The following is a 16,283-nucleotide window of genomic DNA, read 5'->3' as shown; positions in this document are numbered from 1 at the left end:
TACAATTTCTGATAGCGTATGTCCCCTCAGTTGGTTCCCAATGTAACATTGGGTGATGCCTTTTTTGGCACTGGTTGACGTTACATTTTCGCTTTGAAAAACATTCTCTTCCACCGTGATTGAAAAGGCATAAAGGGCATAATTGTAATCGGTTCGTAGTACTCCATCTTTCTTCTAAGTTCAACTTCAAAAACTCGTTGCAGTTTCTTCCGAAATGTCCGGGTTTCTTGCAAACTGAACAGCTGCGGTCTAACGTCACGGACCGAATAGCTCCGACAGCTTGTTGGTTTTTCTGCATATCTGTTGTCGATTCCCTTTGAGTACACGTACAACAACAATGATCGTGTGGCTCGGCAACCGTCAAATTCACAAGTCCTTTGGTTCCGAATTTCTCCCGTTTCTTTCCTTTTATAACGTCATCTGCACCAAACTGCTCAAACGTACCTTCCAACGCTTTATCGACTAGCTCCTCCATAAAATTTCCGAAAGTTTCCAAGTCAACCACAGACCAGCGACGTTTAAACTCAACCCATTCCATAACGTAACACGGAGGGAGCTTCTGCACAAGACTCTTCATAAGGATTGGATTTTTAAGATGGTCGAAAAGTTTAGCCGCTTTCATATGTTCAGTAAACTCTTCCACAGCACTGCCGAATTCGATCAAAGATTCTAAATCTTCCGAACTGGGTCCCGAAAGGCGTTGTATACGATAAGCTAGCATAGTGGATAATATTTCAGGATTTCCAAACCTTTTGCGAAGCTTTTCGATAATTTTCGGAACGTTCTCTGGAAGCAGCAGACGGTTGCGTACTGTTTCAAGTGCTTTCCCCAACAATGCTTCTTGAAGCCTAACCAAATTCTCTGCGTCAGTGAAACCACAAGATTCATTAGCTTGCTCGTATGCACTTATGAACATTGGCCACTCTTCTGGCCTTCCTGAGAACTTGGGCAACGTTTTGGGGTACACTTGTCTAGCAGCTATCTGGAGATGTGTTGGAACCTTTTGAATTGCAGGCAACCTTTTCCTCATAACACCACATGGAGCCTCGAAATCACTTACTATGCTGCTAATGCTGCCTGGAATCGATTCACGACAAGCCCGGTTTGATTTAGGTTTCGCTCCTGATGATCGCTTTCTGTTTTCGTCTTGATTCATGGTCGATTGTTTTGCTTGAGCAGGAAGACTAACTGAGTGTTTTGATACTGCAACCGGATCCTCGAGATGTTGGTTTTCCTGACCGGCATTCCATGCTTCTACCTTCTCCAGAAAATCATCTGCATCTCCTTCGCCGGAATCATCTTCGCTTGAATCACTTGTTTCTTCAACGAGCCTCTCTTGTACGTGCCTAGATTCCATTTCTTCTCGTTCACGTTGAACCGTTTTTAGCTTATGTTCCAACAACTTAAGCTCAATTTCTTCTTCTTCCATTTTTTTCATACTAATTTCACGCAGTCGTTGCAGTTCTCGCTTAGCTGCCTCGCGCACTGAACTTTTGGACGACTCACTTCCACTTTTTCGCATCTTACTCTCACTTCGCGCTTCAATTGTACCGGGTAAATGACCACCGTTTGACAAAGTATTTGACAATCTACTTTTAGAACCTGAATCTTGGGCAGATTTCTTGTTTCCTGATTTAATTGCTAAAGCTTCCTTCTGTCGTTTGCTTTTACTATTACTAAGCTTCTTGTTCGTAGTTATTTTCGACTTACCGACTGCAGGCTCTTTACTACCTTTCTTTTTGGCTGCCCTATGCGGTTGGCGACGAGTGGCGGTTTGTCCAGCTGCTCCAAAGGATTCCAGGAGGGATGGCTCTGAACAAATACATTTGTTGCAAAACCAAAGAGTACCCTCGACGTCCTCTTCATCTACGTTCACGCAGCAAAAATGGTACCACTCTTCACATTTATTGCAGCGAACACTGGAGTCAAAGTCGCTACCTTGGTCACAGCACGGGAACTGGTAATCTTCGGCCATTCTTGTCGCCATTTGTAATCTTTAAAAATGTTCTGTGGCGGATTCCGGAGGTTGAAGTCAGGTTCAGTAAACGAATCCTCAAAATTTATCGTGAGACAATTTAAAGCTACAATTTATTTTGGTATTAATAATAATAATAATAATCAAGCCCTATTACTCTAACTTACATTACAAGTTTCTCCCTGATTCTATTAATTTTCCGTCCAAAACCACAGTTCTTAGATGGGCGCTTAGTCCTGAATAAAATGTTCATCAAATTCTGCTTTAAGTACAATTAAAAGTGACTTACGGTAAGTTCTCAATGAGATGTACTTGAATGTTGTCAATTCAAACGGCTTCCTTCAGTCATCAACCTATTCGAATGAAATATTTTGTCTCAATGTCATTGTTTTGTTCGTATTTAACATCTACTCACGGTACGTCTTCAAATACAGTTGGTCACCACAATACTATTAGTCGACCAATCAGTCGGAACGATAATTTGTCCTATCTTAGAAAAACTAATATTAAAATATCATTCGAATTCACATTTAAAATATATTACAATTTCCTTACACGTCTCTCTAACACAATTTTTACAATCACAATGGAATTCTTGCACTAGCTCTTTTCGCTTTCTTTTATATTTCCAACGAACTATTTCCAAAATGGTACATTCGCCATTCTCTTAAAAACAACCTTTCTAAACATGTCAGCGCCCATGAACATAAACATCGCAAACAGCTGATACAATATTTTTCTAGTGTTCCCTTTATCTCATTCTGTTTTCCGCTTGTCCCGCACGGTGGTCAAAAAGTGCTTGCAACAGGCCCCGAATCGCGACGAGAAGCAGAACAAGTCCTCCAAAACTCGTGCCAGGAAGCTGTACCTCAACATGCTGACGAAAGTTGAATGCTGCATCATGGATGTTTAATACGGTCGCTAGTGGCCGTCTGAGTTCTTTACCTGCCGGTGGGGAGAAGGATCAAATGTTTAATACTGTCGCTAGTGGCCGTCTGGGTTCTGCCGATTGGGAGAACCTTTTTTCTGCTTTCTAGAAAACGTGTTTTTTCTTCCGGTTTTTCTTAAACTTTGTTTTTTTTTCTCTCTGTCTGCTCCGATACTTAATTTTAATCAAAATCAGCAACAGTTGCCATAGCAACTATTCTGGGGTAATAGAGGGCAAGAGGTCCCTCTATCATGTGTCCGTAACAATAATGGACGGCGAACATATGTGAAGGCCGACTTCAAACAGATCCCGGGCAACCTGTTTTTCACGGCCAAGGATAAGTTCAGCGTTCCGGAGCATGTCCGCCCTCAGAAGATGTACAAATTTGCGAAGAAATTCCTGGTTTTGCAAGCCATCTGCACGTGAGGGAAGCGGAGTGCACCTTTCGTGACCCAGGACACGATGAACGGACAGGTGTACATGAAAGGGCGCTTCCTCTCCTGAAGGCCCACAACGTCCCAAAAATCTTCTGGTCGGATTTGGTCTCATGCCACTACTCCAAGGACGTGCTGAAGTGGTATGCGGACAATAAGGTCAATTTCGTGCCGAAAATGTTCAACATTACGGAGCTCCGCCCCATCGAGAAGTACTGGGCGATTATGAAGCAGCACCTTCTTAAACGACCTAAGGTAGTGAAGACAGTCGAGGAACTCAAGAAAGTATGGGTTTACACGAAAAAAAAAACGGTTAATTCACAGGTGGTGCAGAATCTTATGGCCAGGGTTAAGGCCAAGGTGCGGGCATTTGAAGTTCAATAGTTATTTTTCAATCCCTGGAAATTTGATGGCAATCGGATAAAAACTCGAATTTTGCGAATCAATTTTGTGTGGACACCCTTTAAGATTCGAGTAGGTCTAAAATAAAATAAATAACATCGTTTTATGATTTTTTTCGAAAGTTTTTCGGTCGAAGATTTTTAAAAAAAGGTTATAAATACAAATTAAGTTAATGCTGAATCAGAAACAGCGAAGCATCTGGGCTGCAAATATATAAGCCTCATACGAAATTTTAAAAAAAATCTTTTGAAAATTCTGCAAATTATTATTCTGGAGTTTACTGTACTGTTTTATCTAGTCTAACATTCGTAATAACAATGAATGCTTATTTTTTAGCACACATTGTATGAATATTTGTAGTAGGAACGTAAATTAGAGGAGAAATTTTAAAGCATTCAGTAGAAATAGACATATGGGACAGACATGATTTGGTAATTTTTCATATATGTTGTGAACTAAGTTATAAAAGTTTTTTGTCTACATTGAAGAACTAACTGTATTTGAGCGATTTTTAAGATAAACTTTAAAATGATGAAAATGCATATGGGACAGACTTGCGAAAAGCGGCAGAAGACTACTTGAACAAAAACGAGCGTTTTATAATGAGAACATTCGATTCCTCTCAAACACCTTCATCCTTTTGGTATGGCATATCACTGATCTGAGATCTAAAAGGTACATTGGCTCATAGCCATTATTGCGTGATTCCAAACGTAAAGGAATGGAATGAGAGCAGGACCAAATTAAGCCATCACGCCCCCTCCCCTGTCCCGTGAATCTTTTTTTTTTTTTCATATGCTGCTCCACCATCTATTCATTGCTTCTACCCAAAGCGCTCTAGCTTTGACCTTTCCACCTATCAATTTTCATTTCTGTCTTAATTGCTCTCTATTTAGAATTATAATTTACCGATATGCCATAAACTTAAATAAGAAATCTCTTGATTAGAAAAATTTAAAGATAAATATTAAATCTCTTTTCATTTTATTAATTACTTGGTATGAGCTTCATAGGAAGCAGAATGCATATTTCCCTCATTACTATTGAAAAGTAACATTAAGACTTCAGACAAAGAATCTAAAATTTAAAAAACATCCAATATAATTAAATTAAAATTCCATGGTTATACAGACAGTTCAACAGTGAGAAATTAAAATCGTACATACTATCAAATTATAAATAAAATTCAAATACCTACAAAATTGAGAATCAAAGGTACAATCGGAGGAAAGCAGGAATTGCAAAATTTCATATCATTAAAACACAAAACAAACCGTGTTCATGTAATGTGTTGAACGTTTTAATATGTAATGCGGATTAACTCCCTGAAATTAAAAATTATTTATTTATAAAAAAATGTTATAATAATAAAATTAGAAGCTTTTGTCAAAAGTACTTCCATATGTGACAAGAGTTACAATCGAAACCATTAATTCAGAATGGAAATTAAATGTTCCAGACACAGAATCATAAATCTGGAATAAGATGAGATAGAAAATGTAAAAATATTCATGTTTAGATAATCGCTCAATGAAATTCGCAATTCAACTATGAGAGCGTTTTTATGATAAAAATAATTTGTGAATGTTCATTTAAAAAATGATATTCTGAATTCAGGGAATTTCCATTAGTAGACAATATTTAGAAATACATCAGATTCAAAAGTATGAAATTTGGGCTAGATGAGTTGGAAAAGTTTCAATTCAATGAGGAAACTCAGTTTTGCTGATTGATCCTTTTTAGCCAACTACAGTTATCTTTTTTTTATTTTTTAATAATTTAAATGTAGAGTGTATAAGTCAACGTAAATTTCAATAGTTGTTAATTAACATCAATTTTACATTATTCATACTTAGGCTTAAGCTTTTAAAGTGAGCAATCCAAATTCCCTGGTTGTATTAATTTTATCTCAACAAAGTCCGAGAAAACTTACAATTTAAAATGAATTTAAATGTTCTCTCCACTTTCTAAAATTTCTGCCAATTTTCTTTAAAACACTGATAATTTCTATATATATTTTTTTTAATTTGACAAATCTTAGAAAAAGTTAATCTATTCCCCGTAAAACCGTTGCATTTTTTTAACGAGGAGAAAATACTTCCTTATCAGAACATAATGCTCCCGCTTTTCCTCAAAATGTCCGCTTTTTTCATGGGAAATTTTTACAAAGTTTACTGTCTTACACTGAAAAAAATCAAACTTTAGCCTCAATTTCAATTCATTGGTTTAACACATAGAATCTTTGGAATACGTCATTTTTCTCGAAATAAGCATCAATTTTTGGAGTTTTTATAAGAAAATGCTGAATAACCCTAAAGGTACAGTAAGATTCTGATTCAGGTAAGCGTTTTTGAAGCACGCCCATCCATTCTAAATGATTATAGATCTTAATTTTTCGAAAGAATCTTTGTAAAATTCCTTTTATCATACACCACATTTTCCGACTCAATTGTCCAAAGTATACAATGATGGAAGTTTTCTTGAGTTTTCATACTCAAAACAAATTTGAAATATATTGTCCTTCACGAAGGATTTTTTTTCGCGATATCAAATCCGCCGTTTATATGTAAGACTTGAAATACCGTAGAAAACAACCGGGTTTATGGCAAGAAATTGTCTAAATAGAATAGAAGTCATGTAAGAAAGTCTGAGCAAAATATATCAGCGTTACAAAAAAAACCTTAGTGTACTTTCTATGAACAACTTTGGCTGATGGTATACGTATAAGTTTGGCAATATAATTAAGCTTTTTTTTAGAGTTTCTTAAATGTCCCGCTTTTTCGGCTGTGTCCCACTGTTTTGTCGTGAAATGTTCCGCTTTTTTTCTGAAAGTATCTGGCAAGTCTAGCTTAGGGCGTATGTAATGTGTATACTAATGAGTATAAGCAACCCGGATTAACTGGGGAGACACGGAACTAGTAGTGCCTTGACGGAAATTCGTATAAATCCTTTTTAGTTTTTACCACATGCTCGTATGTATGTATCTGAACGAACATACTGTTCGGGCTCGGCCGATGGGGGGGTTCGGATTTCGAGGTATTTCTTCCCGTCTCTCGTCGACGGAATCTACCAGCAGCAAGAATGTCCAGGTAAGTCTTCGGCACTTCACTAGTCAGCTGTTCACCCGCTGGGGGAAGAATTTGTTTTCCTCTTTGGGGTAGGTTTGCGAGTAAGCACCACACAGTATGCACGTTATAGTTGCGATTTGTTTACCACAATTGCCGATTTCGGATCCACTACTGAGAAGTCGCTTAGTTGGACTTAATTTAATTAGGCTTTATTGGAGATGAAGTAAAATTCCGTGCTTCTAATTCAAGGTACTGATCTATTCTGTCTAACTAAAAATGGCTAACCTAAACTATTATGTGAACTCTCTCCGCGGTGTTCGCTATGTTGCGAGAGAGAGTTGATCTTATGCTAAGGTACGATCACAAATAATGGTGTTTACGAGCAAATGGATTAAAGTGTCAAGTGAACATAGATTAAGACACATATTCAAACAACAAGAACATTATTCATGACCGGTGTAGTACCGATCATTCCGGCCACCTTGAAACTACAGTTTCAACACTCCCTGCTCCCGAGGAATTTCTGCATGCTTCTTCGACTGGATTCAAGGACACAGCTGGTTTGTCGCATATCGAGGAACCTTCTTCGTCTCAGCGTCGGAACTGGTTCAGAATCTGTGGACGACAAAAGAGACCCGGTAGAACGAACGGCGTAGGGTAAAATTATAGGAACGCTAATCACCTATTAGCGCCCCTTTGGCGCGTTGAGCAACGTTCGGCGTGCTCTACCGATCTTTGGAGACTCTGCTGTCGCTGTAGATGGATTTGGTCGTTATAGGAGGTGGACGATGAGATTCTGCTACGATGTACGACAACGGGAGATCTGGAATCGAAAAAGACCCGGTAGACCGAACGATATGGAGAAAGTAATAGGAACGCTAATCACCTGTTAGCGCTCCATTAGCGCGTTGAGCACGTTCGGCGTGCTCTACCGGTCTTTGTAGCCTTTTCTGGTCGTCGGTGGTTTTGACAACCATCTCGCAGGGCTGTCTCTAGTCCTAAAACCGGAACGACTCCATCTCGACCTGGATGAAGCTGTGCAAGGCGATCTAGTGGCCGCAAGGGGACAGAACAGGGCCGGTATTTTTGCGACGACGGATCGTAACACCATGCAGGTAAGTCGGACGGCTGTAGGTTTCTGGAGAATTCGCTGACTGCATTGTGCACTCCCGGAATGAGTCTCCAACTGGGCCCGTCTGTACCAATCTGGATAGCAGTTGCACGTTTAGCAGCGACAGTTCTCCAACGATGAGGTGGCGACTTTGAGCGTTGGGGTATCCGGAACGGTGCTGTTGGCAGAACAGGTGCACAATACTCCATAACGGTAACAGTGGGCTGCTTGGCCAAAGGGACAACGTAGCAGCAGGATCCACAGGCAGCGCCTTCTCCTTCACCGATGACCTTGGATGCGCTTAGAGGAGTACTGGACAGCAGGCTGTGTTGAGCGACGGGACCGACGAGCAGCGTATCGTTGAGCGCGTACCCTGAATTGGGCTCATAGGATGCGTTGAATACCACGCGTTCATTGGTGGTTTTGCTGGCTTCCTTGAGCACCGGGTGATGTGGCAGATAGCAGTGTGGTTCGTCCTCAACAGGATCGCTGTTGTGCATATTTCTGGGTTGGGCGGTACTTTCAGTAGTTTGATGGTGTCCATTTCTGGTGGAGTTTCGTTGTGTGGTCTTCGTGTTTGAATCTCCAAGGGTGGTTTTAGGATTATTGGGCCGGGAATGGCGGGCGATGCATCCTTTTTTGTGGATTTGAGTGGTGGAGGGTTCAGCTTCCATTCTCAGGCTCCCATCGGCGGTTTCCATTGGCCGGAACTCCCCAGGGATCGTTTCTCGGGTTTGATCAACGGTGGAGAGGAAGCACGCTTGCGGTGCAGTGGTGGAGCTGGAATCTACTTTGCCAGAAACTGTCCAGCCAAAGAGGGTGTCCACCAAAAACGGGAAACCGTTACCAAGGGAGTGGTGTACGCCTGTATGAAACTCATGGTAACATTCTCCACCGATGATCATGTCGATTGTTGCTGGAACGTTAAACTGAGGATCCGCCAATGGAACCTTTGGTATTCTCCAGGCAGTTGAATCGATCGGGGTTGTGGGAAGATGGGATGTTGGTTTCTTCATGACGAGGAAATCGAGTGTGGTGGAGAAGTCGCTGTTCTTGGATATGATTTTGGCAGCTAACTTGTGTTTGATGCGCTTCACTGACTCTCCGATTCCGGCAACTGAGATGTCCACGGGCCTTTGACGGGTGGCGAGTTGGTTCGCCAGCTTCTTGGTGATGAAGTTGGACATCGCTGCAGAATCTAGCAGAGCTCTAGCAGGAATCTTTCTGCCGTATCGGTCGACAACAAACAGCGTGACCGTCTCCAATAGAACCGTCGAATTTGAATGCACGGATAGATTTATCGCTGGTGGGTTTACTGAACCGCTAAAACCTGGATTCGCTTGTACGGGATGTGGTTCCTCAGTAGTGGGTTGCTCTAGATGTGCTGTTTGGTGGTCGTGCAACATGGTGTGGTGTTTCGCTTGGCAAATCCTACACAGAAACTTCGATTTACAGGATCTTGCCCGGTGGTTTGCGCGAAAGCAATTCCAGCAAAGACTGTGCTGTGTCACAAGCTCTCGCCGTTGGGAGCTTGACAGGTTCGAAAATGCTGGACATTGGTGAAGCGGATGTGTTCTCAAACAACAGTGGCATGGCGAAGTGCTGGATTGAGTTTCGGACGTAGCTGTGTTCACGACAGATCGGATGGGAACTGGTTTCTTCGGGATTTGACCGGCCACCTTGGAAACGGTGGGCGCTGAGGAACGATGCTGGAGATCGCTGTCCACGGATTTCAACATCCGGACCTGGTGGACGAGAAACTCGATGAGCTCGTCGTACTTCACTTCTTCCTTCTGTCGAGTATCTTGCTCCCATGCACGAATCGTCGCCGAATCCAACTTGTTTGACAGGATGAAGATGAGCGGAGTGTCCCAATGCTCGATCGGTTCGCCCAACTTCCCAAGAGCCTTGACGTGTCGCTGGAAATCATCAACGAGTGTGTTGAGGTTTTGTGCGGACTCATGCTGAAGGGGTGGAAGGTTGTATAGGCCGCGGAAAAGCTCTTTTCTAAGGAAACGCTTGTTGTCATACCGCTTTTTCAATGCATCCCACGTCGACGCATAGTTATCGGCTTGGATATCCACAGACTCGAACGGTTTTCTTGCCTCTCCTTCCAGCGACTGCAAAAGATACTGCAGCTTGTTGACGATTGGTATATCCTCGTTGCAGTGAATCATCGAGAGAAAGTTGTCACGGAACGAGATCCAGCGTGATTCATCTCCACTAAACTTCGGCAAATCGATTTTTGGCAGACGATGATGAAAGCTTGAAGACATGCTGTGAGAAGCCGATGCGTGTATGATCGTCGAACTCAACGGATGCTCCCTACTTTCCAGTTTGGACAACAAGAAACCTTTTGCTCTGCAAAACCGATCCTCGAAATCCGCCCGGAATTCCAGATGTGTCTCGAACCGTTCTTCGCTGTCACCCATCTCGATGTCGTTCTGCACGTTCAAGAAGAGTTCGTTGCACTTGTTGAGCGCCTCCAAACGTACCGCAACCTGGCAACAGTCCCGTTCATAGGTGAAATCCGCTACGAACTTCTCCACCACATCTCGTTCGGCACATGCTCGTCGTCTCGTCAGAAGGTCCGCTGCTAACTTTTTCTCCGCCTTGCTAGCCATCACTCAACACCACTCAAATCACACTTTTGACACCAAAAACGATCGGAAACACCACCAACGATTGACCTTTCGGATGTGTTTTATAAATAAAAATCGCCAAAATATTTTTATTTAGTGTATGTTGCTATCCTTTTGATCGGTACTGTAGTCAGCAACTTGTATGAACGCCACCCAGCAATGTTAAAATCGCCACAAAATAAACTCCGAAAGTGATTTGAAATTTTTCAAAAAATCTAATTTATGAAATATTGCTATACTTTTGAACGATACTGTAGTCTAGCAACTTGTCTCAATGCGTCTCAGCAATTCTTCAGTGTCTCAGTGACCACTGGAAGTAAATTCCAATTTGTTTAAAAACTTTCAATTTTTCAAGTGTCGATGTATTTTTGATCGACACTGTAGAGTGCACCACCCTAAATGCACTTGCACTTCCACCTTCAACCGACCTTTGGCCACAAAATGCAATTAAGTGTAAAAAGTTATTTAATTTTTCCTTGTTGCAAAACTTTTGTGCTGCACTGTGTTTCAAAACATTCGAACGGCACTGTAGAAGATTTCCGTTTGTTTTGATTCTAATCGATTGTTTGGTTATTATTGCGGTGTCGGTTAATTTTACCAATTTACAAAGTTATCCGTTGGCCAAGTGAAAGATAGGCCAAAATGATCTGATCCGCGGTGAGTAAATCACAAAAGGGCCTACCTTGGTGTGGATTATCTACAAACCACAACTGCTATGGCGCTCGGAAGATGGCGATTGATGATTCCTCTGCTGGTCCAGATGAGCTTCCTGTCCTCGAATCCGGCTGCGAAGGACCAAATGTTCGGGCTCGGCCGATGGGGGGGTTCGGATTTCGAGGTATTTCTTCCCGTCTCTCGTCGACGGAATCTACCAGCAGCAAGAATGTCCAGGTAAGTCTTCGGCACTTCACTAGTCAGCTGTTCACCCGCTGGGGGAAGAATTTGTTTTCCTCTTTGGGGTAGGTTTGCGAGTAAGCACCACACAGTATGCACGTTATAGTTGCGATTTGTTTACCACAATTGCCGATTTCGGATCCACTACTGAGAAGTCGCTTAGTTGGACTTAATTTAATTAGGCTTTATTGGAGATGAAGTAAAATTCCGTGCTTCTAATTCAAGGTACTGATCTATTCTGTCTAACTAAAAATGGCTAACCTAAACTATTATGTGAACTCTCTCCGCGGTGTTCGCTATGTTGCGAGAGAGAGTTGATCTTATGCTAAGGTACGATCACAAATAATGGTGTTTACGAGCAAATGGATTAAAGTGTCAAGTGAACATAGATTAAGACACATATTCAAACAACAAGAACATTATTCATGACCGGTGTAGTACCGATCACATACGGTTATCCACCATGGGTGCACGGATTCCCCACATTCTGCCTAAGTACCTATGTGCTTGCATGCATCTTTTAGATTATTTAGTTCAACAAATCTTCAATGCACCGTACACCATACCCGTGCCCCATGGCTTTGTATGAACTGTTGTGAAGCGAATGTATTGCGTGTGCTTTATAGGTATATTTTTGGAAAAACGAGTCAATCAGGAGGGCTAGTTTACTTTACAGGTATTCCGGCATCTGTGTATATACCCGGCCAGCTGATAACTGATTGAACATTCTTAATAAATAAACATGTAGTGAGTTACCTAATACATCTTATTGTCGGCCACTTGAAGCATTCGAACCCAAAAGTTTTCTGCCGATACAGGGGATCGAACCCAATATTCGATTATACTAATTTCATTATAAAATAACAAATTTTAACATGGACGCATTCGTTGGACGAATTAAATTTATATCACCACGGAGAAGCTATAGTCAACAAAATTCTGAAGTTGGTTGAAGTCCATAAGAAATGTAATCATAGCTGAAAAAGGGTCCCAGATGGCATCATTTCAACAACGTATTTGTATCTGCATCAAGCTTCGGTAGTTTTGATGAGATCAATCCATTATTTTTTATTCTATAATTTTATCTCTTCAATAACCTACTGTATAATCATAAACGTATTAAAAAATCATATGAAGCGTTTGGCGGGGAACTCCACCCTTTATTCCTCCTCTTGATGTCGTATCTTTTGCAGTTTTCATCTGCAATGCGTTCAGTATATCACAGATACAATGTTGAAAAGATAAATGAAAGACGCAAGTTTTTCCATTTTCCAGGACGCTGGCCATGTTGGCCATGGCTCATGTTGATGTCAGAAGAAGAAGAAGAAGATACCGGGAATCGAACCCAATACGCCTGGTATACTAGACTCGCGCCAGGCTATCCGCTAGAGCAGACAACGTTTTTTTCCTTCTTCGAATTTATCACATGGGTAGGAAAAAAAGTTTCAGGTCTAATATCTGAAGTTTCATCAAAAAAATTTCTAGAAACTTACTTTGGAGACAGTAAATACGAAACGAAATCAACCAATTTTACACAAGTTTTCAAGTTTTTGTTTTTTTTTTTTTTTCAATCAATACGGTAAAATATAGTAACACTTTTGATTGATTTGCGATAGATCTCAAAATTCGTCAAACACGTAATCAACTTGTTTATTCAATACATTTTATTTCTTTTAAATGAGAAATAGATCTTTTTTTAAAGTTTTCAAAATGAAGGCAGATTTTTTTTAATTAAGTTTTAGTAGTGATACTTAAAGTAAAATTGAGATAGGAAATATTATTAGGGAAAAAGTCATAAACTAATTTCATTAGGCAATAGTAGGAGTTTAGAAGAATAAGTTTGAAAGTTTTAATTACACTAGTCAAAAGTCTCGCGATCACCTCCGTTTACCCGAACCTCCAAACCAAAATTATTTTGTCAGGATGCAGAGTTGATCTCGGCCCTAAAGCACAAGATTGATCTTTCATCCTTTTCTATATTTTCCAATCTCCAGTTCCAGTTCCAGTCATAACTACTAGGACGTGGCCGGCGCCATTATTGATGTAAAAAGAGAGAGCATCAGGTTTGAGCATTGTGAATGTGATGCCAATCCCAGGCTCCATTCATTTGATCTCTGAACAAAACTGATGGCCTCGGTCAATCACGGAGTAGCAACCATTGGCGATGTGGAACTCGTTCTACTGAGCCACGCCTACGATTATGGAGTTCGAAATATATTTATTTTCATAACGATATTTTCCAAATAATGAAACATTAAAAAAATAATTCCAACTAGCATTGGTATATTCATACGAAAGAAAAATGTTGAAGAAGCATTTCGGACTTAATGATTAAGTGGATGTGAGTAGTCAATCAAGCTAAGCTAATAAAATTGAGAGTTATCTATTGCTCCGAAAACATGGCGTTATGGAGTTCGTATCATTCTTCAACATACTATATACGATTTTTTTTTATAAATGCGATGCTTAGACAGTATTGTTTGTTATATTCTAGACGTTATAGTTGTTTTCAAGATTTACAAATTAAATGTTTGCACGGAGCTCATAGTCATAATAGTGCACCGGTAGCAGGTTGATTGCATGTAGAGTCGTGATCGCTACAACCAATTGCGGTAACACTGTGCCATTTTTTTTTCAATCTAGGAATTTTGGCAAAAATGAAAGAAGGTGCCGAAAATGTACAAACCAAGGTTCAGGCTAAATTGGACAGTGTGGTTAAAAATGTTGGTGATACGGGTAAGGGTAAGTTTGCTTACAGCACCTAAAATGTAGTTTTTTGCACATCTATTTGTTTATTTATTTCTATTTTGGTTAAGTTGGGAATAGATATATTCTTTTGTTTTTATAATTTTTAGGATTGTTATTTTACAATCCGTGATCCAATACAGCTATGGATAAGATTTTCCAAGTACTCCAGACTATTCTTATAACGTGTTAAAGCATTAACGCTACATGTTTTCCTGCAGTTATCGAATTCCATAATCATATAGTTGCGTGACTCGTCAGCAGTTGGTCCTGCATTGTAGAAACATCCATGGATCTAAATAATAATAATAAAAAAAAACAAGGAAGTCATATTACATTAAATTAAATTGAAAATTTCACAAACCTTCGAGAAGTCATCCACTTGACTTGCTTGGAAAATCACATTATTTTTAAAGGTACTCAAATATATATTAGCATCCGAGAGCAATTCCGACTGCACTCCGTTCAAATTGATTCGATTCAAAATGTCGGTCACACGACTATAAGTGTCCTGTCGACCAGTTCTAGGTTCAGAACTTCCCACATTCTCGGTTACACGTGGCTTAGCGGTCATCGATATAATAGTGGCTTCAGTCGTCGGAGCAGCCGTTGTCGGTCGACCTGTGTCGAGCATAAGAAATTTTGAATTGACACATCAGCGAACATTTAAGCTATTAAGGCTTCTTACTGCTAGGTACTGAGTTCTTTGAATCGAAGGCTTCATCCGAGTGTGAACCATAATCGAAAATCTCTGTCATAGGGCCTAGTTCAAAGATAAACAAACGTATTATCTGAACAGTTTTATACAACTTACTCGGCATAAACCTGTATGCTGTCCACTCATCCCGACTCGTTCTGAAAATAGAAAAAAATGTTTGCATGGTGCCAATGCATGGTTAAATTGATTATACCGTCTCCATGAAATGAATCGTCGGTTTCTATAACATAAGAGAATATATCCTCATCTAAAAAGGTGGAACTTTTAAATGTATATGATTAAAATTTCATTTTATTTGTTACCGCCAGCTGAAGATTTTTCCGTATACACAAAGGAAACGAAAAGCAACAACCAAAATGCTGAAAACATTTTTAATGAAGGTTCTTTAAGAAACCCATCGGAAATCGATCGCCTTATATAGAGCGACTTTTTAGTTTTCGCACATGCTGTTCAATGAGATGGAACTAGTAGTGCAACATAATTTATCATTATAGGTATTTAAACAAAAGTGATATATGAATATTCAATCTGAACCAGATGTCTGCTATTTTTCATAATGCCAGGCTCTCTTTGGGACACATTCATATTTCTCGGAATTCTAGTACCTACACATTGACTTTAGGAAGAGGTTTCCATTCTAGTAAAAAAAATAAGTAAGTGTAATGTGTAAGTCGATTGTGCTTGTGTTTGAGCTCTCGATGACATGCAGGCGTAGAAACAATGATCATATTAAACTAAGGTTACCATACGTACTCTTTTAAGAGTACATGTACTCTTTTTCGATCGAGAAATGAGCGTACTCTTCTTTTTGTAAAATTTTACGAAATGTACTCTTTTTTATGAGAGCCATTTAATCAGAAAAATGAACTTTTTTGTTTCAGTATATGAAGTGTGTTTAACACATCTCATACAAGAAATGCGCTAGAAATACAACTTACAAAAACTTTGATTATGTTACCTAAAGGAAGGAATCTTTGAATTTACAATGAACGCAATAAGCGCCTTTGAGTATGCAATATACCCGCGAACAGTTATCAAAGAGCACAAAAGCAATATATTCAAATGATTCGTAAAGCACAAAACTAACATGTTGTTTGCTTAAAGGAAACATACGTGTCTAAAATCTCTTTTTGAAAACAAGTATTTTATCGGGTGTTGTGTAGTTTGTCAGCATAACATCAAATAGTACTTTCTTCGAATAATCCAAATGGGAATATTCAGTCCTTGATTTTTCTCTTTTTATTAGTTGAAAAAAAAAATGAGACAATTTTTAATTATCATATGCGTTATACCTTAGCTTTCCAGCATATTTTCTAAGCGGGCCGGCAAATCCGGGCATTTTTCCTAAAATCCTTGCAATATCGGA

At 39.9% G+C, this 16,283-nt stretch overlaps 2 protein-coding genes across 6 annotated transcripts in view; one reads left to right on the top strand and one right to left on the bottom strand.

Moving 5' to 3' along the window:
• Nucleotides 1-16,283, top strand: part of LOC129749391 (WD repeat-containing protein 7) — a 39,335-nt gene that overhangs the window by 15,122 nt on the left and 7,930 nt on the right. For 2 of the 5 annotated variants that reach the window (XM_055744357.1, XM_055744355.1), the window contains one exon: nucleotides 14,098-14,190. The exons of 1 other annotated variant lie outside the window; for it this stretch is intronic. In XM_055744357.1, coding sequence (XP_055600332.1) covers nucleotides 14,098-14,190 — 93 coding nt within the window. Of the gene's footprint in view, nucleotides 1-14,097; nucleotides 14,197-16,283 lie in introns of all 5 variants that reach the window. 2 more of the 5 variants (XM_055744356.1, XM_055744354.1) reach the window with 1 other exon arrangement.
• On the bottom strand, nucleotides 14,227-15,317 carry LOC129749393 (uncharacterized). The gene is made up of 6 exons (XM_055744359.1): nucleotides 15,220-15,317; nucleotides 15,111-15,164; nucleotides 15,025-15,054; nucleotides 14,888-14,962; nucleotides 14,564-14,820; nucleotides 14,227-14,494 (listed from the first exon to the last, which is right to left on the bottom strand). Exons 1-6 carry the CDS (start codon nucleotides 15,284-15,286, stop codon nucleotides 14,315-14,317), a joined length of 663 nt encoding a protein of 220 aa, XP_055600334.1. The 5' UTR covers nucleotides 15,287-15,317; the 3' UTR covers nucleotides 14,227-14,314.

Source organism: Uranotaenia lowii, chromosome 2, assembly GCF_029784155.1.
Source record: "Uranotaenia lowii strain MFRU-FL chromosome 2, ASM2978415v1, whole genome shotgun sequence".
Classification (NCBI taxonomy): domain Eukaryota; kingdom Metazoa; phylum Arthropoda; class Insecta; order Diptera; family Culicidae; genus Uranotaenia; species Uranotaenia lowii.
Note: the sequence above shows the minus strand (reverse complement) of the source record. Positions and strands in the feature narration are given on the sequence as shown.